Raw genomic sequence first — 27,906 nt, forward strand, 5'->3', positions numbered from 1 at the left:
AATAATAAACTGTGTTGTTTACTTAATGAATGATGAGATGCTGCTTTTTTCTGTACAGAGTGAATCAAGTGAATTATGCCAAGTACTGCCCATACAGCGGGGTTGGCAGCCCAGATCTGCACAGGAGCCCACCAGGGGATTCCCCTATTACCCTATGGGCCAGTCCAAGCCTGACTGCTACACATTGGTGTGCAGGGCAGATCTGGTCAATATTTCCATCAGCCCATGGTCAGAGCCCCGTCGCAGCTAATCCATGATGGTGTCACGTGTCAAAACCACATTAATCTGATTTAGATGATCTATCCTTATGATAGCTCCTCTATAATTTTTGACTAGACAAACCCTTTACATTTGTACCCTTATTATGTAAGTTGGTGAAAGTCTTATGTCTTGTATTTTTAATGTTCATTTTTGTCTGACTACTGTTTATATTGTTTAGTATATATCTAGTATTGCACACAACTGATTAGCCAAGGTCAATGCATGTTCATTTACATTACACTATGTTTAAACAGGAAAAGTCATCCAGTTAGTTACGTCATGACTAGGAATCTCATGAGGTTCAAAACATGTACAGTCATGGACAAAAATTTTGAGAATGAGACAAATATTAATTTTTCCAAAGTCTACTGCTTCATTTTTTCTAATGGCAATTTGCATATACTCCTGTATGTCAGAGTGATCAGCTTAACAGCAATTACTGTACTTGCAAAGTCAATATTTACCCAGAAAATGAACTTTAACCCCAAAACACATTTCAACATCATTGCAGTCCTGCCTTAAAAGGAGCAGCTAACATCGTTTTAGTGATTGATCCATTAACACAGGTGTGGGTGTTGATGAGGACAGGGCTGGCGATCAATCAGTCATGATTAAGTAAGAATGACATCACTGGACACTTTAAAAGGAGACTGGTGCTTGGTATCATTGTTTCTCTTCAGTTAAGCATGGTTATCTCTAAAGAAACATGTGGAGCCATCATTGCACTGCACAAAAATGGCCTAACAGGGAAGAGTATCGCAGCTACAAAGATTGCACCTCAGTCAACAATCTATCGCATCATCAAGAACTTCAAGGAGAGAGCTTCCATTGTTGTCAAAATGGCTCCAGGGTGCCCAAGAAAGACCAGCAAGCGCCAGGACTGTATCTTAAAACTGTTTCAGCTGCGGGATCGGACTACCAGCAGTGCCGAGCTTGCTCAGGAATGGCAGCAGGCTGGTGTGAGTGCTTCTGCACGCACTGTGAGGCGGAGACTCTTTGAGCAAGGCCTGGTTTCAAGGAGGGCAGCAAAGAAGCCACTTCTCTCCAGAAAAAAACATCAGAGACCGACTGATATTCTGCAAAAGGTACAGGGAGTGGACTGCTGAGGACTGGGGCAAAGTCATTTTCTCTGATGAATCCCCTTTTCGATTGTTTGGGACATCTGGAAAACAGCTTATTCAGAGAAGAAGAGATGAGCGCTACCACCAGTCTTGTCTCATGCCAACTGTAAAGCATCCTGAAACCATTCATGTGTGGGGTTGCTTCTCAGCCAAGGGAATCGGCTCACTCACAGTCTTGCCTAAAAACACAGCCATGAATAAAAATGGTACCATAATGTCCTCCAAGAGCAGCTTCTCCCAACCGTCCAAGAGCAGCTTGGCGCCCAACAATGCCTTTTCCAGAATGATGGAGCACCTTGCCATAAAGCAAAGGTGATAACTAAATGGCTCATGGAACAAAACATAGAGATTTTGGGTCCATGGCCTGGAAACTCCCCAGATCTTAATCCAATTGAGAACTTGTGGTCAATCATCAAGAGACTGGTGGACAAACAAAAACCAACAAATTCTGGCAAAATGCAAGGATTGGTTATGCAAGAATGGACTGCTATCAGTCAGGATTTGGTCCAGATGTTGATTGAGAGCATGCCAGGGAGAATTGCAGAGGTCTTGAAGAAGAATGGTCAACACTGCAAATATTGACTTGCTGCATTAACTCATTCTAACTGTCAATATAACCTATTGGTACTCATAATATAATTGCAATTATATTTCTGTATGTGATATAAACATCAGACAAACACTAATAAAAACCAGAAGGCAGCAGATCATGTGAAAATATAATTTTGGTGTCATTCTCAAAAATTTTGGCCATGACTGTAGGCTAGATACACTGAGGATGTTTTTTTTGCTATTGTTTGAAGTTAAAGGGAACTTGTCACCCCCATTCTGGAATGCTGTAGATAAGCCCCCGATGTATCATGAAAGATGAGAAAAAGAGGTTAGATTATACTCACCCAGGGGTGCTCCAGGTTCTGTTCTGGTCAGATGGGCGTCGTGGTCCAGTCCGCGGCCTCCCATCTTCTTACGATGACGTCCTCTTCTTGTCTTCAGGCAGCGGCTCTGACGCAGGCGTACTTTGTCTGCTCTGTTGAGGGCAGAGCAAAGTACTGCAGTGCGCAGGCGCCGGCCTCTCTGACCTTTCCCGGCACCTGGGCACTGCAGTACTTTGCCGGAGGCGCAGCCTGAAGACAAGTAGAGGACATCATCGTAAGAAGATGGGAGGCCCCGGACCAGAACAGAACCGGGACTGCCCCTGGGTGAGTATAATCTAACCTCTTTTTCTCATCTTTCAGGACACATCAGGGGCTTATTTACAGTATTACAGAATGCTGTAGATAAGCCCCTGATGCCGGTGGGCATAGCTCACCTTCGATTTTGGTGGTGACAGGTTCCCTTTAAGTTCCTACAATAAGTTTTTGGGGTGTTTTGATGGTACATGTTTTCATTGAGTAAGAAACACATAGTCTTAGGCCATGTGCACACATCCATTCCTTGGCATTCCTGCCTTTTCTAGAATTAGCGGTATAATAATAATAATCTTTATTTTTATATAGCACTAACATATTCCGCAGCGCCTTACAGTTTGCACACATTATCGTCACTGTCCCCAATGGGGCTCACAATCTAAATTCCCTATCAGTATGTCTTTGGAGTATGGGAGGAAACCGGAGTACCCAGATGAAACCCACGCAAACACGGAGAGAACATACAAACTCTTTGCAGATGTTGTCCTGGGTGGGATTAGAACCCAGGACCCCAGCGCTGCAAGGCTGCTGTGCTATCCACTGCTCCACGGTGCTGCTAAGCGGTATCCTTATCTGCTTTATTTCCCACCAGGTCCTTTATCTTATATCTCGGATCCGTCATCTATCCTGACCTGGTTAATCTAGCACCCATAACAGCTGTCAAAGGTAGCGACCCCTATCTTCAGCCCTGTTATGTATAAGCTAGATTAACCAGGTCACTTGTTTTACATGCGTTACTGTGTCATGTTTTAAATAAAATTCCTTAGTTTTTGATCATTCCTGGTACTTAGTGATAAAGTCATGTGTGGATTTCATGATTGTTTAGGTCATGGGAATACAAGGACTGCTACATTAATAAAACTTAATAAAATGTTCGGTAGAAACCAAATAATATCATATATGAATAAATACTAAACAACTGGTAGGATAAATAAGGCTGCAGTGCTTTATTAAGGATAAAATTCCAACAGTCAAATAAATATATCTTTAAAAAAACATAAAAAAATCATAAAACCTTACTGACTCAGTGCTTACTTGACACGAGTCGGTCAACCAAGTCCATTATAAATAATTAATAAAGATCACACAGCCGGGTGGCTTAGGTTTACCTCCCTTCAATAAAGCAATGCGACAAGATGATTAACGAAAAAACAAAGCCGCCTACCTGTGTTGTCCATCATCCAATTGGTACATAATTTTGGCGGGAAAGACAGTATCCAGGTCTCTGAATTCTGATATCCCTGTTTTTTTTTTGTCAATTTACATTGCATAAGACCTTCTTAACATGTCCGTATTTCCAGTACATGTGGAATTGCTTTTTTTCACGGATACCACATGTATCCATTATAACTTATGATGCTATTCACATGTCCGTGTTGTTACACAGACTGTGTATCTGTGCAAAACACACAGATATCCCTGTTTTTTTCCCAGACGCATGGATGACAAGGGCCAAATCAAATCTATGAGTCCATAAAAAACACATACAGCACACAAATGGAATGTTTGTCCCATCCTTGTCCTGTCCATGTTTTAAGGTACCTTCACACTAAACAATTTAACAATGATATCGCTAGCGATCCGTGACGTTGCAGCGTCCTAGATAGCAATATCGTTGTGTTTGACACGCAGCAGCGATCTGGATCCTGCTGTGCCATCGTTGGTCGGAGCTAGAAGGCCAGAACTTTATTTCGTCGCTGGATCTCCCGCAGACATCGCTGAATCGGCGTGTGTGACGCTGATTCAGCGATGTCTTCACTGGTAACCAGGGTAAACATCGGGTTACTAAGCGCAGGGCCGCGCTTAGTAACCCGATGTTTACCCTGGTTACCAGCGTAAACGTAAAAAAAAAAAAACACTACATACTTACATTCCGGTGTCTGTCCCCAGGTGCTGTGCTTCTCTGCACTGTCAGCGCCGGCCAGCCTTAAAGCACAGCGGTGACATCACCGCTCTGCTTTACGGCTAGCCGGCGCTCACACAGTGAGTGGTAGTATATTTGTCCCCACATGTTTATTGTAGGACATTATTTCAATCTGTCCCTTAGAATAGGCTAGTCCATATAAGTTGTCCTGATAAATATGATCTAGTTTGTGCTGTGCGCGTCTTCTGCTCCCGCGGTGTGGGCGCCTACCTTCCCGTGTCCTGCCTGCGGCGCCGTGGGTCGCGCGATAGCGCGATTCTGTGATGCTGCCGCGGGATACGGGGAGGGGGTGCTGTCGCCGTGGAAGTGGAAGACGCGCCACTATCATTGCACAACTTCCTACTGCTCCCATTGGATTTATGTGTGGTGTTTTGCGCATCTCTTGCTCCCGTGGTGGGCGCGCCATCCGTCCTGTGCCTCGCCTGTAGCGCGTCTCTGTGGCGCTGCCGCGGTGTGCGGGGTGGGGGTGTCGTCGCCATGGCAGCGGGCGATGGCCGCTACAGTGTTGTGTGCATTCTCAGCTGCTCGGGTGTGCGCATGCTCAGCCTCTTGCCTGGCTTGTGACGTCTCTGACGGCGCGTCGCGCCTTCTTGTGACGTCGCTGCTGGGCGTGGGGTGGTGTGTGGGCACCGGAGTTGCGTGTAAGGCGCTTAATAATGCGCCGGTATTGTGATTGGATCTTGTTCCAACTCTGATCATATATAAGGTGGCAGCTTGACCTCCCTCACATCACTCCCTGAAGAAGCAAGACATGTGAAACGCACGTTGGAGTGTGAGAAGGCAGCTCCGGTTCATCTGTTATGACTACTGGTTAGTATGTATACTTTTGCACTATGCACTATGCACTTTTCTTGCTTCAAAGCTGCTTTATGTGAGGGGTAGGTGCATTATACTGAAAGTTACTTTTAGAATATTTACTCTGATATAGACATTTATGCACTTTCTCCCCTATACTTATGTCCCATGGTGGAAATACATTGATATAGCAGCCCTGCGAAATATGTTTATATAGCAGCCTTGAGAAGCAGGTGTATTACTTTTTCCTGACTAGTGGTACTCAAATATTATAATAGGAAATATCCTTGTACAAAACATTGTATATATTATTATTTTGGATGTCCAGAGCTGCTCCTCCTGTTTTTATTATTTGTGTATTGTTCTATTGGTGTCAATAAAATATTTTGATTTTTTATATATCTTTCTGATTATTTATATTCAAGTGGTTTTTTTTTTTCTTGATTGGTTTAAAAAAAATAAAAGACTTCGCATAGTTGGTCGCAGGAGAGGTGTCTGTGTGACAGCTCTCCAGCGACCAAACAGCGACGCTGCAGCGATCGGGATCGTTGTCTAGATCGCTGCAGCGTCGCTTAATGTGAAGGTACCTTAACATTGCAAACTGTATGAGAAGTTTTGTAATTTATTTCTTTCTTTATCCATACTGGAAAGACACTGATGGCACACATGGTAAAAACGGACACACTGATGGGAATCACAGGTGACACTGGTATCGTTTATTCATGTACATGTTTTATATGGAAGTGGGAAGAAGGCCTAAAAGGATTTCACATGCTGGATCCATATTCCCTGATGTATAACTGCAATTTCCTTTCTCAGTAATGGAAAAATTTGTCTTCACTGAACACAGATTTTACATGGGAATTGAGAATTTTGAAAATGAATGATTAGTCGTGGTACAGAAAAGCAGATAAATTACAAAGTTTCTTGTTTTGATGTGCACTATTAATTTATTAAATAAAAAGTAAAACAAGGATTACTCTGTGAATATTCACTCTGAGTAAAATTGGCATGGTTTCTTCTGTTAGTAATGTACATGACATAAATATTAGAGATTTATTTTCCCACTAAATCCTTAATCTGTGATTTATCATCTCTGTTCCAGTCCTTCAGTTGCACCATAGTATTCTGGCTCTCTGAATTATCTAAAAACCAACACAATACCACATGGATCAAAGTGCAAAAGAATTATACGAAGGCATAGGGTAAATAGTATATGGCTTTATTAACCCCTTCCCGACCCATGACGCCACGTAGGCGTCATGAAAGTCGGTGCCATTCCGACCCATGACGCCTATGCGGCGTCATGGAAAGATCGCGTCCCTGCAGATCGGGTGAAAGGGTTAACTCCCATTTCACCCGATCTGCAGGGACAGGGGGAGTGGTAGTTTAGCCCAGGGGGGGTGGCTTCACCCCCTCGTGGCTACGATCGCTCTGATTGGCTGTTGAAAGTGAAACTGCCAATCAGAGCGATTTGTAATATTTCACCCATTATAACGGGTGAAATATTACAATCCAGCCATGGCCGATGCTGAAATATCATCGGCCATGGCTGGAAATACTAGTGTGCCCCCACCCCACCCCTCCGATCGCCCCCCCACCCCCCCGATCTGGCCGGTACACTGCTCCGGCTCCCCTCCGTCCAGTGCTCCGCTCCCCCCCGTGCTCGTGCCCGCTCCCCCCGTGCTCCAATCACCCCCCCGTGCTCCAATCACCCCCCCTGCACTCCGATCCACCCCCCCCCGTGCTCCGTTCCACCCCCCCGTGCTCCATTCCAGTCCCCCCGTGCTCCGTTCCACGCCCCCCGCGCTCCGTTCCACCCCTCCCGCGCTCCGATTCCTCCCCCCGTGCTCCGATCCCCCCCCCCGTGGTCCCCCCCCACCCTATCATACTTACCGATCCAGCCGTGGTCCCGTCCGTCTTCTCCCGGGCGCCGCCATCTTCCAAAATGGCGGGCGCATGCGCAGTGCGCCCGCCGAATCTGCCGGCCGGCAGATTCGTTCCAAAGTGCATTTTGATCACTGAGATATAATCTATCTCAGTGATCAAAATAAAAAAAATAATAAATTACCCCCCCCCCCTTTGTCACCCCCATAGGTAGGGACAATAAAAAAATAAAGAATTTTTTTTTTTTCCACTGTTAGAATAGGGTTAGGGTTAGGGGTAGGGTTAGGGGTAGGGTTAGGGGTAGGGTTAGGGTTAGGGGTAGGGTTAGGGGTAGGGTTAGGGGTAGGGCTAGGGGTAGGGCTAGGGGTAGGGTTAGGGTTAGGGGTAGGGTTAGGGGTAGGGTTAGGGTTAGGGCTAGGGTTAGGGTTAGGAATGTGCACACGTATTCTGGTCCTCTGCGGATTTTTCCGCTGCGGATTTGATAAATCCGTAGTGCTAAACCGCTGCGGATTTATGGCGGATTTACCGCGTTTTTTTCTGCGCATTTCACTGCGGTTTTACAATTGCGATTTTCTATTGGAGCAGTTGTAAAACCGCTGCGGAATCCGCACAAAGAAGTGACATGCTGCGGAATGTAAACCGCTGCGTTTCCGTGCAGTTTTTCCGCAGCATGGGCACAGCGATTTTTGTTTCCCATAGGTTTACATTGAACTGTACACTCATGGGAAACTGCTGCGGATCCGCAGCGTTTTCCGCAGCGTGTGCACATACCTTTAGAATTAGGCTATGTGCACACGGTGCTGATTTGGCTGCGGATTGGCCGCTGCGGATTCGCAGCAGTGTTCCATCAGGTTTACAGTACCATGTAAACATATGAAAAACCAAATCCGCTGTGCCCATGGTGCGGAAAATACCACGCGGGAACGCTGCGTTGTATTTTCCGCAGCATGTCAATTCTTTGTGCGGATTCCGCAGCGTTTTACACCTGTTCCTCAATAGGAATCCGCAGGTGAAATCCGCACAAAAAACACTGGAAATCCGCGGAAAATCCGCAGGTAAAACACAGTGCCTTTTACCCGCAGATTTTTCAAAAATGGTGCGGAAATATCTCACACGAATCCGCAACGTGGGCACATAGCCTTAGGGTTAGGGTTGGAATTAGGGTTGTGGTTAGGGTTAGGGGTGTGTTGGGGTTAGTGTTGTGGTTAGGGGTGTGTTGGGGTTAGGGTTGTGATTAGGATTATGGCTACAGTTGGGATTAGGGTTAGGGGTGTGTTGGGGTTAGTGTTGGAGGTAGAATTGAGGGGTTACCACTGTTTAGGCACATCAGGGGTCTCCAAACGCAACATTGCGCCACCATTGATTCCAGCCAATCTCGTATTCAAAAAGTCAAATGGTGCTCCCTCACTTCCGAGCCCTGACGTGTGCCCAAACAGTGGTTTACCCCCACATATGGGGTACCAGCATACTCAGGACAAACTGCGCAACAATTACTGGGGTCCAATTTCTCCTGTTACCCTTGTGAATCTAAAAAAATGCTTGCTAAAACATAATTTTTGAGGAAAGAAAAATGATTTTTTATTTTCACGGCTCTGCGTTGTAAACGTCTGTGAAGCACTTGGGGGTTCAAAGTGCTCACCACATATCTAGATAAGTTCCTTGGGGGGTCTAGTTTCTAAAATGGGGTCACTTGTGGGGGGTTTCTACTGTTTAGGCACACCAGGGGCTCTGCAAACGCAACGTGACACCCGCAGACCATTCCATCAAAGTCTGCATTTCAAAAGTCACTACTTCCCTTCTGAGCCCCGACGTGTGCCCAAACAGTGGTTTACCCCCACATATGGGGTATCAGCGTACTCAGGAGAAACTGGACAACAACTTTGGGGTCCAATTTCTCCTGTAACCCTTGGGAAAATAAAAAATTCTGGGCTAAATAATTATTTTTGAGGAAAGAAAACGTATTTATTATTTTCACGGCTCTGCATTATAAACTTCTATGAAGCACTTGGGGGTTCAAAGTGCTCACCACACATCTAGATAAGTTCCTTTCAGGGTCTAGTTTCCAAAATGGGGTCACTTGTGGGGGGTTTCTACTGTTTAGGCACATCAGGGGCTCTGCAAACGCAACGTGACGCCCGCAGAGCATTCCATCAAAGTCTGCATTTCAAAACGTCACTACTTCAATTCCAAGCCCCGGCATGTGCCCAAACAGTAGTTTACCCCCACATATGGGGTATCACCGTACTCAGGAGAAACTGGACAACAAATATTGGGGTCAAATTTCTCCTGTTACCCTTGGGAAAATTAAAAAATTCTGGGCTAAATAATTATTTTTGAGGAAAGAAAACGTATTTATTATTTTCACGGCTCTGCATTATAAACTTCTATGAAGCACTTGGGGGTTCAAAGTGCTCACCACACATCTAGATAAGTTCCTTTGGGGGTCTAGTTTCCAAAATGGGGTCACTTGTGGGGGGTTTCTACTGTTAAGCCACATCAGGGGCTCTGCAAACGCAACGTGACGCCCACAGAGCATTCCATCAAAGTCTGCATTTCAAAACGTCACTACTTCACTTCCGAGCCCCGGCATGTGCCCAAACAGTGATTTACCCCCACATATGGGGTATCAGCGTACTCAGGAGAAACTGGACAACAACTTTTGGGGTCAATTTCTCCTGTTACCCTTGGGAAAATAAAAAATTGCAGGCTAAAAGATCATTTTTGAGAAAATAATTTTTTTTTTTATTTTCATGGCTCTGCGTTATAAACTTCTGTGAAGCACTTGGGGGTTCAAAGTCCTCACCACACATCTAGATTAGTTCCTTTGGGGGTCTAGTTTCTAAAATGGTGTCATTTCTGGGGGATCTCCAATGTTTAGGCACACAGGGGCTCTCCAAACGTGACATGGTGTCCGCTAATGATTGGAGCTAATTTTCCATTTAAAAAGCCAAATGGCGTGCCATCCCTTCCGAGCCCTGCCGTGCGCCCAAACAGTGGTTTACCCCCACATATGGGGTATCAGCGTACTCAGGACAAACTGGACAACAATATTTGGGGTCCAATTTCTCCTATTATCCTTGGCAAAATAGGAAATTCCAGGCTAAAAAATCATTTTTGAGGAAAGAAAAATTATTTTTTATTTTCATGGCTCTGCGTTATAAACTTCTGTGAAGCACCTGGGGGTTTAAAGTGCTCAATATGCATCTAGATAAGTTCCTTGGGGGGTCTAGTTTCCAAAATGGGGTCACTTGTGGGGGAGCTCCAATGTTTAGGCACACAGGGGCTCTCCAAACGCGACATGGTGTCCGCTAACAATTGGAGCTAATTTTCCATTCAAAAAGTCAAATGGCACGCCTTCTCTTCCGAGCCCTGCCGAGTGCCCAAACAGTGGTTTACCCCCACATATGAGGTATCGGCGTACTCGGGAGAAATTGCCCAACAAATTTTATGATCCATTTTATCCTACTGCCCATGTGAAAATGAGAAAATTGAGGCGAAAAGAATTTTTTTGTGAAAAAAAATTACTTTTTCATTTTTACAGATCAATTTGTGAAGCACCTGAGGGTTTAAAGTGCTCACTAGGCATCTAAATTAGTTCCTTGGGGGGTCTAGTTTCCAAAATGGGGTCACTTGTGGGGGAGCGCCAATGTTTAGGCACACAGGAGCTATCCAAACGCGACATGGTGTCCGCTAACGATGGAAATAATTTTTCATTCAAAAAGTCAAATGGCGCTCCTTCCCTTCCGAGCCTTACCATGTGCCCAAACAGTGGTTTACCCCCACATATGAGGTATTGGTGTACTCAGGAGAAATTGCCCAACACATTTTAGGATCCATTTTATCCTGTTGCCCATGTGAAAATGAAAAAATTGAGGCTAAAAGAATTTTTTTGTGAAAAAAAAGTACTTTTTCATTTTTACGGATCAATTTGTGAAGCACCTGGGGGTTCAAAGTGCTCACTATGCATCTAGATAAGTTCCTTGGGGCGTCTAGTTTCCAAAATGGGGTCACTTGTGGGGGAGCTCCAATTTTTAGGCACACGGGGGCTCTCCAAACGTGACATGGTGTCCGCTAAAGAGTGGAGCCAATTTTTGATTCAAAAAGTCAAATGGCGCTCCTTCCCTTCCAAGCCCTGCCGTGCGCCAAAACAGTGGTTTACCCCCACATATGAGGTATCAGCGTACTCAGGACAAATTGGACAACAACGTTCGTGGTTCAGTTTCTCCTTTTACCATTGGGAAAATAAAAAAATTGTTGCTAAAAGATAATTTTTGTGACTAAAAAGTTAAATGTTCATTTTTTCCTTCCATGTTGCTTCTGCTGCTGTGAAGCACCTGAAGGGTTAATAAACTTCTTGAATGTGGTTTTGAGTACCTTGAGGGGTGCAGTTTTTAGAATGGTGTCACTTTTGGGTATTTTCAGCCATATAGACCCCTCAAACTGACTTCAAATGTGAGGTGGTCCCTAAAAAAAATGGTTTTGTAAATTTCGTTGTAAAAATGACAAATCGCTGGTCGAATTTTAACCCTTATAACTTCCTAACAAAAAAAAATTTTGTTTCCAAAATTGTGCTGATGTAAAGTAAACATGTGGGAAATGTTATTTATTAACTATTTTGTGTCACATATCTCTCTGGTTTAACAGAATAAAAATTCAAAATGTGAAAATTGCGAAATTTTCAAAATTTTCGCCAAATTTCCGTGTTTATCACAAATAAATGCAGAATTTATTGACCTAAATTTACCACTAACATGAAGCCCAATATGTCACGAAAAAACAATCTCAGAACCGCTAGGATCCGTTGAAGCGTTCCTGAGTTATTACCTCATAAAGGGACACTGGTCAGAATTGCAAAAAACGGCAAGGTCTTTAAGGTCAAAATAGGCTGGGTCTTGAAGGGGTTAATGGGATGCCTATATTTAACAAGAATCAAAAAAATGAATAAAAAGTATTTTTAAAAACATAAATAGAATATGCGCAATAACAGGATATATTGAGTTGTATATATATTATACAGTAGTAACACCACCACAATATCAGGATTTTTACAAAATTACAGGCTATACCAAAGTACGTGAAAAAAAGAAAAAAATGGAAAAAATAAAGGAAAAACATAAATAAAATAAAAATATATATATATATATAATATAAAGAATAAAAAAACAAAACAAAAAAACAATTTTATGCCAACGAAACAATAACCATATGTAATTTATGCCTCCACTGCACATAAAGTGACCAAGTGCCAAAGAGTAAAAAAATCTCCAAGTAAAAATCTAATTACAGTACTTTCTCACACATATAGTGTATATTGTGCAAATATAATTCAGTCTGGTAAAAAAGTTTTTCCAAACCATACAGTGGCCCGTATATAAATACCCTTACACGTATCAAAGCACAATATGTGAAAAAACAAGAACTAGAAAAAGCTGCCGTGGACTATAGTAAGGTACAAGTTACTACTAAGAAATAAAAATATTCCTGTTGAGGAACTAAAGTGCAAGTTTCCACTGAGAAATAGAAATAATCCTGTTGAGGAACTAAAGTGCACAAGTGCAGTGACCCACAATTAAACACAGCATAGTGTTGCCATAAAGTGTGTAATAGAAGCGTGCAGTGGTATAGCCTAAGAATAAATTTCAATATACCTGAGGGGGTTAAATCCTGTATATGCGCTCACCCGACGCGCGTTTCGGAACGTATGTCTTCCTTCGTCAGGGGTGGCTATGGTGTATGAAGGGGGGCTTTTTATAGCGTCCAGATCCGAGCGCTGCGGCCCAGGTATATCCGGCGCGTGCGCAGTCAGGAGGTCCGTGAGTTCCGGACCCCGCGTCACATGACCGGCCGCATGGGGACGGAGTACCCAGCGTAACCACAGTAACATGGACGCGGGGAACCGGAACCCCAGGACGCAGACCACGCACGCGCACAGCCAGAGACGCAGCGTGGGAGAGACAAGTAAACAAACAGGGCTGAATGCAGGCATAGTATAAAGTCTCATAGAAACTGGTAGTTATGGGCGTTGGAATGAGTGATGAAGGAAATTATAAATACATGTATAATTTATCCACTGTACCCAAATACATGTGATATGTTTTTGTATATCCTGAAATTTATAAGGTACATCATATGATTCAGATTTGCTAATAAATATAATAGTATCTATAAGAGAATAATTAATGAAAAAACTTCTTTTATAAAAAACATTATATATATTGGTACACTAAAAAAGGAAAAAACAGAAAAACAAATAATCGAAGTATATGAAAAACAATGCATCAAAAAATAAGGAAAAAATATAACAAAAATTATATGATAAAAAATAAAAAATAAATAATATAAATAAGAAAAAATGAATCAAAGGACAGAAATCACCACAGTTGGGCCAATAATATGATAGGCCACACTAATATATTTCTCCTTCCACAATTAATAGAATATCTTTCTCTTTTGTAGTGTCCATAGATATAGAACGTCTCTTCCGGGATCGTCTGTCCAGAGTTTCCTTCCAGCCGACCGATCAGCAACCTGCGATCAGGCCCACAACACGCATATGGTAAGTAGACTGAAATAAATAAAATATAAATTAGCCATAATATAGACAAGAAATAAAATTCCATACAACTAGCCAAATATAAGCTATAAAAAAGAAAATTAGAAAAAATATATATATAATACAATAATAATAAATAAAAAAATAAAAAAATAAAAAATACATAAAAATTCTTTTATGTTTAAAAAATTCTATATTATCCTAAAAAAAGATTAAAAGATCCTATAAAAGCTAAAAATGGTTGTTACAAAAAAGGTACAAAACTCAAGTTTTCATTTAGTCCTTTTGGTGACACTGTATCGAGAGTCCAGATCCACTTAGTTTCTTTCTTGGCCAGTGCTATGCTCACTTTGCCACCCCTCTCATTGGTTTTTATCATGTCTATGCCAGTTATCTTAAGCAGAGATGCATCACAGTTATGATGTAATTTAAAATGCTTCGGTATTGTCTTTAGCAGCGATGGATCATTCACTTCTTTTGCAGCCAAAATACCCAAAATATGTTCCCTGGCACGGACCTTCAGTTGTCTTGTCATCATGCCTATATATACCAAGGAGCAGGGGCATGTAGCATGATAGATCACCGCTCTGGATGTACAAGTTATGGTCTGCTTAATTCTAATTAAGTCTATACCTCCTGGGAGACCTATAGTTTCTGGATGTGGAAACTATCTTGAAAACATCAATAAATTTCTTGACTCAAGGCTACAAACTCTGGTTGAAAATTTGCCGTCTTTTATTAAAGACACGAATGAATTTTTAAAGAAAATAGATGGCCTTTTTGTAGGGAATGATACATTCCTGGTGCCATGCGACGTAGAGAGTTTATACACTAATATCCGCCACCACGATGGTCTGCAGGCGTCAGGCTATTTTTTGGAGACGTCATCAATACCCATGTCCATGAGGAAGTTTGTTATACAACTCCTCGAATTTTCATTGTCTAAGAATTTTTTTCTTTTTAAGGGGTCCCTCTACCTACAGCTCCAGGGGACAGCAATGGGGGCTTCATTTGTGCCCTCATATGCAAATCTGTTCCTGGGGCTGTGGGAGAGGGACCTCTTTCACACTGAGCCAATGTCATCGATGGACCGCATCCCAATTTGGGTGCGGTTCATAGATGACATATTCTTTATTTGGCAAGGCCCTGTGGAATCTCTCCATAAATTTATGGAACGATTGAATTTGAATTCCAGGAATATTCACCTTACATATAAGTGTGACATGAAGTACATGGAGTTTTTGGACGTGGGGGTCCACAAAGGTGACGATGGCTTTCTTTACACTAATATTTTCCGTAAATCCACGGCAGTAAATTCCTTCCTCCACGCTTCCTCGTCACACCCTCCGTCAATGATTAGATCTATCCCCATAGGCCAATTTTTACGCCTACGAAGAATATGTACGAACGAGGTAGATTTTGAGGAACAAGCGTCAGATTTAAAAGAGAGGTTCTTGGAACGTGGGTACAGCAAACGCTCAATCAAGAAAGGCTATAATCGGGCCAAACATGTAACAAGACATCAGGCCCTATATGAAAGAAAACCACCCAAAACCAGCCGGGTGACTAGATATATTACTCAATATCATGGACAGACTGAGTTGATGAAGTCATTTTTGACCAAGTCATGGGCCATTCTAAAGGCGGACCCAATTCTATCGCAATACATCGAGGATAAACCCAACATTACCTATCGTAGATCTAGAAATTTGAAGGACCAGCTGGTTAAAAGTCACTACACTTATGCCTCGGTGGTCCCCTTGTTTCTAACTAACACCAAAGCAGCTGTAGGATGTAGACCATGTGGCCAATGTGTCGCTTGTCCTAATATGAAAAGAACTGATTCATTCTGTAACCATGACGGCACATCTACATTCAAAATTAAGCAGACCATAACTTGTACATCCAGAGCGGTGATCTATCATGCTACATGCCCCTGCTCCTTGGTATATATAGGCATGACGACAAGACAACTGAAGGTCCGTGCCAGGGAACATATTTTGGGGATTTTGGCTGCAAAAGAAGTGAATGATGCATCGCTGCTAAAGACAATACCGAAGCATTTTAAATTACATCATAACTGTGATGCATCTCTGCTTAAGATAACTGGCATAGACATGATAAAAACCAATGAGAGGGGTGGCAAAGTGAGTATAGCACTGGCCAAGAAAGAAACTAAGTGGATCTGGACTCTCGATACAGTGTCACCAAAAGGACTAAATGAAAACTTGAGTTTTGTACCTTTTTTGTAACAACCATTTTTAGCTTTTATAGGATCTTTTAATCTTTTTTTAGGATTATATAGAATTTTTTAAACATAAAAGAATTTTTATGTATTTTTTATTTTTTTATTATTATTGTATTATATATATATATATTTTCTAATTTTCTTTTTTATAGCTTATATTTGGCTAGTTGTATGGAATTTTATTTCTTGTCTATATTATGGCTAATTTATATTTTATTTATTTCAGTCTACTTACCATATGCATGTTGTGGGCCTGATCGCAGGTTGCTGATCGGTCGGCTGGAAGGAAACTCTGGACAGACGATCCTGGAAGAGACGTTCTATATCTATGGACACTACAAAAGAGAAAGATATTCTATTAATTGTGGAAGGAGAAATATATTAGTGTGGCCTATCATATTATTGGCCCAACTGTGGTGATTTATGTCCTTTGATTCATTTTTTCTTATTTATATTATTTATTTTTTATTTTTTATCATATAATTTTGTTATATTTTTTCCTTATTTTTTGATGCATTGTTTTTCATATACTTCGATTATTTGTTTTTCTGTTTTTTCCTTTTTTAGTGTACCAATATATATAATGTTTTTTATAAAAGAAGTTTTTTCATTAATTATTCTCTTATAGATACTATTATATTTATTAGCAAATCCGAATCATATAATGTACCTTATAAATTTCAGGATATACAAAAACATATCACATGTATTTGGGTACAGTGGATAAATTATACATGTATTTATAATTTCCTTCATCACCCATTCCAACGCCCATAACCACCAGTTTCTATGAGACTTTATACTATGCCTGCATTCAGCCCTGTTTGTTTACTTGTCTCTCCCACGCTGCGTCTCTGGCTGTGTGCGTGCGTGGTCTGCGTCCTGGGGTTCCGGTTCCCCGCGTCCATGTTACTGTGGTTACGCTGGGTACTCCGTCCCTATGCGGCCGGTCATGTGACACGGGGACCGGAACTCACGGACCTCCTGACTGCGCACGCGCCGGATATACCTGGGCCGCAGCGCTTGGATCTGGACGCTATAAAAAGCCCCCCTTCATACACCATAGCCACCCCTGATGAAGGAAGACATACGTTCCGAAACGCGCGTCGGGTGAGCGCATATACAGGATTTAACCCCCTCAGGTATATTGAAATTTATTCTTAGGCTATACCACTGCACGCTTCTATTACACACTTTATGGCAAGACCATGCTGTGTTTAATTGTGGGTCACTGCACTTGTGCACTTTAGTTCCTCAACAGGATTATTTATATTTCTCAGTGGAAACTTGCACTTTAGTTCCGCAACAGGAATATTTTTATTTCTTAGTAGTAACTTGTACCTTACTATAGTCCACGGCAGCTTTTTCTAGTTCTTGTTTTTTCACATATTGTGCTTTGATACGTGTAAGGGTATTTATATACGGGCCACTGTATGGTTTGGAAAAACTTTTTTACCAGACTGAATTATATTTGCACAATATGCACTATATGTGTGAGAAAGTACTGTAATTAGATTTTTACTTGGAGATTTTTTTACTCTTTGGCACTTGGTCACTTTATTTGCAGTGGAGGCATAAGTTACATATGGTTATTGTTTCGTTGGCATAAAATTGTTTTTTTGTTTTGTTTTTTTATTCTTTATATTATATATATATATATTTTTATTTTATTTATGTTTTTCCTTTATTTTTTCCATTTTTTTCTTTTTTTCACGTACTTTGGTATAGCCTGTAATTTTGTAAAAAACCTGATATTGTGGTGGTGTTACTACTGTATAATATATATACAACTCAATATATCCTGTTATTGCGCATATTCTATTTATGTTTTTAAAAATACTTTTTATTTATTTTTTTGATTCTTGTTAAATATAGGCATCCCATTAATAAAGCCATATACTATTTACCCTATGCCTTCGTATAATTCTTTTGCACTTTGATCCATGTGGTATTGTGTTGGTTTTTAGTCTCTTCCTCACAGTGGGGTTCACTGTAACTTTGCACAGTACACCCGGGTGGTTCTCTATATTTTATATATATATTTAGAATTGTCTTTTTTAGACTGGGAATTTCTTCTTATTTTCCAATTACGAGTGTACTGTGACATATAAACTCTCTGAATTATGCAGGCTCATATGTGCTGACTGTAATTCACTCTCTCTACTCATTAAGTCACATCAAGGCTCTCGTAAGACTGTATAGAGAGAATGGCTTTACATACTGTCAATGTACAATTCAGAGAGTCAGAGTCACGTCTTACAGCCGACGGACAAGGCACGGCTAGGAAACCAAGAATAGAGTGTTAGGTAAGAAAATGTACAATATTATACTTACATCATGTACTTTACAAATGGAGGATACAATAAAACATTTTCCCTAAGTGTTTATTTCAAAACAAATATGCAATTCTTTTTTCTAAGTGCTTTATTCATTTTGTAATAGGCAGCTGTCTGTATATGACAAGTGCCAAGACTACAGATATGATTCCTTTGGAAGACAAGTAGGATGTGTATTGAGAAAGCCAAACATTTCTTTCAAAGAAAAAGTTTATGTGGAAGTGACGGGATTAAGCACTCAAACTTCAGTCCAGTTCTTTGATGTCGTGTTTTCCCTCATTGATGATGGTAATTAGATGAGCTTCTTATATCATTTGGTTCTAACTTTACTGTTTATTCTTATTACAGTCAATTGATTAAACTTAATGAAAGCCAAGTATTTTTATATCCGTGTATTACTACACACTAGCGCTGCTAACATTCAATGACAGGGCAGCAGTGTGACGGGTCTGATAAAGAATAAAAGCCAATATATAATAACGTAAACCTCCTATACTAATGTCTGTACAACATGAAGAGACAGCCATAAAATGTTAACAAATAACCCTAATATATTATCCAAATACTATATGCCCTGATTTATCAAGACTGCGAGTGTTTGATGAGAGTATGTGCTGCAGTCCGAGGTACCTGATTAATTAAAGGGTCTGGTCTTAAGGTACCTTCACACTGACCAACTTCACAACGATATCGCTAGCGATCCGTGACGTTGCAGCGTCCTGGCTAGCGATATCGTTGTGTTTGACACGCAGCAGCGATCTGGATCCTGCTGGGAGATCGCTGGTCGGAGCTAGAAGGCCAGAACTTTATTTCATCGCTGGCTCTCCCGCAGACATTGCTGAATCGGTGTGTGTGACGCCGATTCAGCGATGTCTTCACTGGTAACCAGGGTAAACATCGGGTTACTAAGTGCAGGGCCGCGCTTAGTAACCCGATGTTTACCCTGGTTACCAGCGTAAATGTAAAAAAAACAAACAAACACTACATACTTACATTCCGGTGTCTGTCCCCCGGCGCTGTGCTTCTCTGCACTGTCAGCGCCGGCTAGCCGTAAAGCACAGCGGTGACGTCACTGCTCTGCTTTATGGCTAACCGGCGCTCACACAGTGCAGAGAAGCACAGCGCCGGGGGACAGACACCGGAATGTAAGTATGTAGTGTTTGGTTTTTTTTACGTTTACGCTGGTAACCAGGGTAAACATCGGGTTACTAAGCGCGGCCCTGCGCTTAGTAACCCGATGTTTACCCTGGTTACCAGGGGACCGGCATCGATGGTCGCTGGAGAGCTGTCTGTGCGGCAGCTCTCCAGCGACCAAACAGCGACGCTGCAGCAATCGGGATCATTGTCTAGATCGCTGCAGCGTCGCTAAATGTGAAGGTACCTTTAAGCTACAAATCTCCAGTCACTCATTGTGATGCAGACTTTTTAATCCTTGCATTCGCACACTGTGGGGATTATCATATGATCATGTGAGATATGCCACATTCCGACTAGACTATTTCCAACCTCGCTCAATACACTTACATGGAACAAATCCACTTCCATCTAGTCGGAATGTGGCCTGGAGTATGCATATTGCATACATGAGTACACATGACCACCGACGCCGTCACAGGAGAATCCTTACAGTGTGAAGTGCAAACAATGCAAGGATTCACCAATCTGTGTTCATAGAGTGACTGCAGACTTGTAGTTTAAAACCAGACAAACTCTTTAAGAGAATGTACTGGGCATGCCACAAAAGTTATGAGCACTTACGTGCACCTCTCCACAAATATTATTGAAGTCAAAAACTGGAGTAAGATTTACAGCATTAAGTACACAACAGGTCATCATAAATTAGATTAGCTGTGGTTTCACACCACCATTCAACTCTCAGCTTGCCCCAGCTTTAGCCAGTGTGCCAGTGCTTGGCAAAACAGGTGTGGAAATGCCAAAATTCATAACATTTTTGAGCAACTTAGAGTTGCGCAAAATGTTACAATTCCTCAAAGTGTTTTACACCTAATTTCTGGCAAAAACATTTTCATGAATCTAGGCCTATGCCTGTGAATGAACAGGTAAAATACAGCATGATAACGAATATGAAAAATGCAAGAAAAATGTATATGAAAGAGCAATGATCAACTGGAACTAGTTAAAACAAAGGAATGGGTCGGGAAATAGACAGATGAAATCGTATAAAAGCAAAGCAGGCGCAATAGTAAGGTTATAACAAAGAGGAACATTTTAAACGTGTCACACTACTGAATACAGCTTTACGTAAAAAAAAAATTAAAAACACACGGGTATACTGGGTCAGGATAGGTTAGAACAGAAACTGCTTCCAGTACACCCTAAGTTTGTTTGTTTTTTAAAAGCTAAAAGCATTCGTAATATTGTAGCATTGACAGTACAACAATTTATGGGGAAAAAAGAATATTATGTCGTTAAGGGCAGGTGCAAAAGACCGTATATTCTCTCATCTGAGAGAATCGGGTTGATAATGCAAATGACACTCTGATCAAACTCTGATCAGAGTCTGATCAGAGTGTGATCATAGTGGGATCCGATTTTCTCAGATGAGGAGAAGATGGAGAAAAAATATCACCAGTGTGACGACCAGAGTGCACAGAAATTGGATTGCACCAGTTCAATGGTTCCCACACACTCATTGACTGCATGGCTGAACGTGATCCGAAGTAGGATCAAAATTGGGCATGCAGTGTTCTTCTCCTTGGACAGTGTCTGTCCAAGGAAAAAATTGGACCTGTGCATAGCCCTATAGACTAACATAGTTCCGGATGCAATACCATGTTTTGTCTGATTGCATTTGGACAGCAAATATGCTTGTCTGCAACCGCCCTTAAGAAAAATGTTTGGGCTTTTTTCCTGTGTAAAGGCCATCGAGAGAAATAACTGTGTAGTCAGCATTAGGGTTGAGCGACCTTGACTTTTTTAGGGTCGAGCCGGGTTTCGCGAAACCCTAGTCAGCATCACAGATCATTCAAAATAAAAAAAAACAAATATTACATTATTACATGATCATGTTCCCTTGTCACAATAATCATGAAGGATTATACAAAACACCATTCCTTTACATGTAAGTATGAGCAGGTGCGCAGGGTGCAGTGACGGATAGGAAGCAGAGCAAGGGATAACAAGTTTAATAACAGGGGAATACTCCACAAAGGGAGGTAAAGGGTTAAATAGGGAATGAAACAGTTTAAATGGCAAAGGATACTGTGAGTTGAAGAACAACAGTTCATTAGCGGCAGTCCTGATGAAAGTCAGTGCTTCCTAAATCCATGAAATGAATAGTGCAGACAACGGCCGGCGTGGTGTCTTTTCCTATGGGGTCCTGTGGACAACAATGTCTCATCTTCTGGCGGCAGTGGTCAGTCTCCGGTACCTTCCACTGAGCCTAGTCCATATCTTGCAGTGGCTGACAAGGGTACGGGCCACAGTCCTATATGAGCCCAACGTGGCTCTGCTAATATACACTGCTGAAGTTAGGGTCTCCTGTGAGCGGGAAACTATGAGCTTGTAAGGTGGGTTATGCAAGTCTATCCAGCACTCGGTTCTCTCTTTGCGGTATCTGCACTGCACTCACTGTCATGAAGCACATGGCACCTCGATCTCTGTCAGCTACAAGGCATGCTGCACTCTTCTCTCTATGCTGCGTGCTGCCTGCTGCTGCCAAGACTGAAACACTAACAACCACTGGCGCTCTGCTTCTCCGGCGGTGTGCTGCACCTGATCTCTCTCTGGCAACACGCACAGCACTCACTAGCCTGGAACGTTTCACACTCCGTGCTGACCAATGGGCACCCTGCACGTCTCTCCTCACAGTCTCTATAAGTGGCAACAGGGATAATATAGCGTGGGCCTGCGGTGTACGAATGCTCCGAGGTCGCAGCACTCACTGGTCCCTGCTGTGCACTATCTGTTCCCACCAAGTCTTTCTCTGAGCTGCTGCTAAGAGCACAGCTCCCCTCAGCGCAGTGGTCCCTCTCTCTGGACTGCTGCACAATGCCGGATTCTCTCCTGGCAGCGGTCCCACTGTAGACGGTGGGGCCCTGTTGCAGCGCCGTTGCTCAGTGGAGGGGAAGGGGAGCGTGCAGCTCTCCTAACTGCACGCTGCCCTTTGTTCACACCAATCTCCTCTGCTGCGCGCGCTTTCTCCTTTTATATCCCCGCCCCCCTAGGACAGGAGGATGGTCCCGCTCACTATTGCTTCCCTCCGGGAACAGGAGATGCAGCCTCGACAGTTCTGGCCCTGCCAAGCAGGTACCTGCGGTGCGGTCATCCCCCTTACATAAGGATAAGAGAACATTTAAAAAATATTATTAATAAATACTGTAGAACATACTTAATTAACAAATTAAGGTACTTCTCTCACAAATTGACAAATTCATGTTTGCCATCAAGCCATTACAACGTGACCATTCTTTGTTACAACACTAAACCTAATATTTAGCAAACATGCCTCTCTGGACTAAAAGCCTACAAATGTAAAGCAAAAGTAGAATCTGTCACTAATTAAAAACAACTTGAGTGCTTGCTCAGTCTAGCATATAACACTGAGGATGCACTCTGGCCAATGTTAGTAAATGAGTCAGTGCTCTTCTGCAATTTTTTTCTAAGCGCAGATCGGGCTAAGGCCTCTTTCACACTTCAGTGTTTTTGTTTCAGTCAAAATCAATTGTTTTGTGAAAAAAACAGATCCAGCGAATTTGCCCAGTGGATCCGTCTTTTTCTCGTAGACTTGTATTAGCGACGGATTACGACGGATGGCCTCACATTTCATCCATCATGCGCTGGATCCGTCGGAATTTGTTTATCCGTCGTCTGGAGAGGACAGACAAAGTAAAATTTTTTGCATGCATCGAAAAGTCAGACAGCGACGAATCCAATGTCGTCCGTCGTTGGCTAGAATGGAAGCCTATGGTCCCAGGAACTGTCGCTGTCCGTCAAATGACAGAATCCAGCGACGGATTCCGTGTTTTTACACTAAGCATGCTCCAAAAGCAAAATCCGCATAGATGGTCACAATATTTGCTAGAACTCCTTCCATTTCTGCCACTTGCTCTACAACCTCTCAAAGATGGGGTGTTAAAACACTCAATATATAGGTTTCCATTATTTTCCAGTAGCCAATCACGTTTATGAGACTCCCATTTAGAGATGTGAAAAAACGGATCCATCGAAAAAACAGAAGAAACGGATGAAAAAACGGATGCAACGGATCCGGTTTTTCGACGGATCTGCTATATGGATCCATCGAAAAACCGTATCCGTTGTTTCCGTTTTTCACTATTTTTGATGGATCCGTCACGATGACGGATTTTGACTGACTCCAGAAGACTGAAGTGTGAAAGAGGCCTAACAGAAAAAATTGAGTCATGCTGCGATTGTTTGCAAGAATGGGATTGCACTCATCAATGAATGTGAGAAAACAATTACACTGCACACAGTCCATGCATGTGCTGTCCAATTTTTACGCACACATCTCATAGAAAACCTGACATTAAAACAGCCAAGTACAGCAAATTCACAGTCCAAATTGTCAGAATAGAATGGATAGTATAGACAGATAGATAGATAGACAGACAGAAAGATAGAAATATGTCATTGAAATATATTATCAGTGCTTTATATGCGTACTTTTCTGTACTTGTATTTAGCAAAATAAATAAATGAAAAAATGGCATGGGGATATCCCCTATTTTTAATAACCATCTAAGGAAAAACAGACAATTGAGAGCTGGTCTTATTAGTCAGGGAAGTGGCAATAACCATGGAACATCCCAGCCTATAAATATCAGCCCCCAGCTGTCTTATTTGCCTTTACAGGTTAATAAAAAGGGCTACCCTAATAAAATGACATGGGGTCCCCTCTATTTTTAATGACCAGCAAAGGCTAAGCAGACAGCTGCAGGCTGATATTAATAGGCTGCGAAGGTCCATTTTTATTGGTTCCTTCCCAGACTATTAAGACCAGCTCACAGCAGTCTGCTTTCCCTTAGCTCGTTATTAAAAAATAGGGGGGACCCCACACCAATTTTTTTACATTTATTCTTAAAAATCTGCTGAATATGCTCCACAGAGCCTAATCAATATTTGACGGCTATCTATATCTTTCTCGGTATCCTATTTATTCTATCTACCTATATCTGTATATAACAATGCCTTATTCTTTAGAAAACTAGCTTTAAATTACATAGGTTACCTCATGCTCTTATGGTCAACTTGGTTCTCTCTCTCTTCTCTCGCATGTGCATATTCCTTCGTGCTCCTTTTACATCCTGTTTAGTGAACTGAATGCATCAAATGTGTATTCTATCACTGTAGGGATTATATAAGCCAAGTAAAGAGTGGTCTCCAATTTTCATAATGCTTGGAATTCAGCCTAAAGAATTTAACATTTATTTTTTCACTGGAACATACTTTTTACAGTCTTTTGAGCAACTTTTGACAAACTTCAAATATGCTGTCAAATACATGTTACTGAGGAGATGCTTCCATAAAAACACAGGATTATAAAGGTCTCATTGGTTCTCAAACCTTGATAGTGGCTGTTTGAAGCTCTGCCATAGTGATCAAGATATTTTGGTCACCTCTATAGCCAAGGACCTTCTTCAAATTGCTATGGTGGTTCTGGTGTTTCTGAAGTTCTTAGCTTTAATAAAAATGACAAAGTGTTTTTCAGGACCTCCAATGCTACAGCAATACTGTATCTTGACACAGTCATGAGACCCTTAACATGGGATTGTTCATGTCAAAGTAATCTTATATGCCAATTGATTAAAGTTGCAATAAGGCTAGGTTCACACTAGCGTTGCGCCGCCCTGCGTCGGCGACGCAACGCGCGACGCACGTAAAAACGCGCGCAAACGCGCGCAAAAACGCGCGCGTTTTGCGACGCGTGCGTCGTTTTTGACGAAAATCGGACGCACAGAAAATGCTACAATGTAGCGTTTTCTTGCGTCCGACGCTAGCGTCGGAAACGACGCACGTGGCGAAAAACGCCACCAAAACAACGCACGCGTCCCCTATGTTAAACATAGGGGCGCGTCGCCGCTGCGTCGCCGCTGCGTCGCCGGCGCAACAGCGACGCACATTGGCAGAACGCCAATGTGAACGTAGCCTAAGATGATTCAACTAGAGTTAAAGAAACATCTCAAAGATTGCTCCTGGAAACAGGATGCCCCTGAGCTCAAATTTCAGTCAAACAGCAGAGAGATTGGATACATAGTATATACAGTAAAAACGCAAAAGTTGAGCTTGGTTTAAGTTGGCCATTGCATCTTAATTTTTCCTCAGGATTACACGTGTCCCAGCCTGGCCATCTTCTGTGAACCTCAGGTCTCGATACACCTCCACTTCTTGTCTTGTGTAGATAAGGCTTGATGTAGGCCCCCACTTGTCTGAGATAAGGAATCCTTCTGTCACTTAATTCTTGTTTACTACAGAATGTGTTACCTGAGCATGGTCCCCCTCCTTTGCACACAACGCCATTTTCAATGCAGGTCTGTGAACAATGGGACATAGTGGAAATTACTGAAAAGGGAAGGACCTAACTGCCTAATAAACAGGAAGCTGGATTTCTTGCGCCCACTTAGCTCCTCCCACTATGGGTTGGCCCCAATAATTAATCCTCTCCAATGGTTAGGCAAGTGCCGCATGCCACAAAATAAATATAACAACATTCAAAATATGGCAATGCATTATATCACTATAAGATCTTCAAGGGGGGGTCTCGACAGCTTCTGCGCTTTGTTATATTTGTAATATTACAAATAATGTTATTACTATGCATTTGGTAACTGTCAGCAATTCAACATTGTTTTCATTTTTTACGTAATATTTTTTTTACTTATATGAAATATGCGTGTGAATAATTCTACAAAACTTAATTTCAGTCATTTTAGACCCTCCAAGGAGCATAACATTAACATACAAAGGAGATGATCTTGAAATTAAATGGCAGAAGCCAAAAACACATGACGATATGCAAGAAACCTGTTTTTTCTACAATATCAACATCACACACAAAGAGGTAATTATTTTACATTCAATTAATATTTAAATTTAAAACTTTCTTTATTCTAAGAAATAATGTAACACTTAGTATTATTAATGAATATTACAAATCATAATATTATTTTTTTTAATTAAAGACAGTCCTATGTAAACCCGTGTATCTGCATGGCTACATGTGTAATCTGACCTTGATGTAATATCAAGTCTCTACCGCCTCTTCTTAAAGTGTAACCATCGTTTTAATTTTTCTTTCATATCTTAACAGTACACATGAAAATAAGAAACATTGTAATATATCTTATTAGAGAATATGGCCAAAGAAAATGGGTCTGTTTCTACGTATAACCTGGCCAGAACAAAGCATATTAGGCCGGCATCACGCTAGCGAGTTTTACGGACATATGAGCGCATAAAATACGTCCGTAAAACACGCATTACACACGGCCCAATTATTCTCTATGCCCCAGCTCCTATCTGCCGTATTTTACTGATCCGTATTGTACGGCTTTCTACGGCCGTAGAAAATCGCAGCATGCTGCGTTTGTCATCGTATTGCGCAAAAAAATCGCCAATGAAAGTCTATGGAAGCCAGAAAAATACGGATTACACATGGACCAGCAGTGTGACTTGCGAGAAATACGCAGCGGTGTTAGAGAGAAAAGCCAGCAATTCAGTGCGGTGTACAGTAAAATCACACTGACAGCTTACAGTAGAATAGGTAGAATAAATGTGTACACATAGAATAGGTATATATATATATATATGTCAGTGAGACACATATATGTATATATATTAATATTTCATACAGCGCTAGATAGCTTTAAAGCCGGTAATTCAATTGCCGTCTTTTGCTATCTCCTTCCTAAACCCGACATTATATGAGACATGGTTTACATACAGTAAACCATCTCATATCCCCATTTTTTTGCACATTCCACACTACTATTGTTAGTAGTGTGTATGTGCAAAATTTGGCCGTTCTAGCTATTAAATTAAAGGGTTAAATGGCGGAAAAAATTGGCGTGGGCTCCCGCACAATTTTCTCCACCAGAGTAGTAAAGCCAGTGACTGAGGGCAGATATTAATAGCCTGGAGAGGGTCCACGGTTATTGGCCCCCCCTGGCTAAAAGCATCTGCCCCCAGCCACCCCAGAAAAGGCACATCTGGAAGATGCGCCTATTCTGGCACTTGGCCACTCTCTTCATCACCGCGAATGAAGGTAAATATAGGTCATTGACCTACTTTACCTTCATTCCCCGGGGTTTTACAACCACGAGCACCACTGCATTAGCAGAGCTCCTGGCTGTAAAATATTTTAACCCCTTCAGATGGATTTACATCGTGGGAAGTTACAGATCTTCGGAAGGTATGTATATTGTTGGTTTATTATTTTTTCTTTGTTACAGAGCAAGGGTCTTCAGGTGGATTGAGAGTACAATAAAATATTACAACAACCTTTGTGTTTATTTCATTAAAATACTTTTTAATAATGTGTTTGAGTTTTTTTTAACCCTTTACTACTATTGGATTAATAATGGATAGGTGTCATAATTGACGCCTCTCCATTAT

General features: G+C 41.8%; 1 protein-coding gene across 2 annotated transcripts in view; it reads left to right on the forward strand.

Moving 5' to 3' along the window:
* The window catches only part of LOC138673015 (granulocyte-macrophage colony-stimulating factor receptor subunit alpha-like), a 108,869-nt gene that overhangs the window by 37,701 nt on the left and 43,262 nt on the right, over positions 1 to 27,906 (forward strand). For both annotated transcript variants that reach the window (XM_069761547.1, XM_069761548.1), the window contains exons 6-7: positions 18,419 to 18,600; positions 26,217 to 26,353. In XM_069761547.1, the coding sequence (XP_069617648.1) occupies positions 18,419 to 18,600; positions 26,217 to 26,353 (319 nt within the window). The remainder of the gene's footprint in view (positions 1 to 18,418; positions 18,601 to 26,216; positions 26,354 to 27,906) is intronic.

Source organism: Ranitomeya imitator, chromosome 3 (assembly GCF_032444005.1).
Source record: "Ranitomeya imitator isolate aRanImi1 chromosome 3, aRanImi1.pri, whole genome shotgun sequence".
Taxonomy (NCBI): domain Eukaryota; kingdom Metazoa; phylum Chordata; class Amphibia; order Anura; family Dendrobatidae; genus Ranitomeya; species Ranitomeya imitator.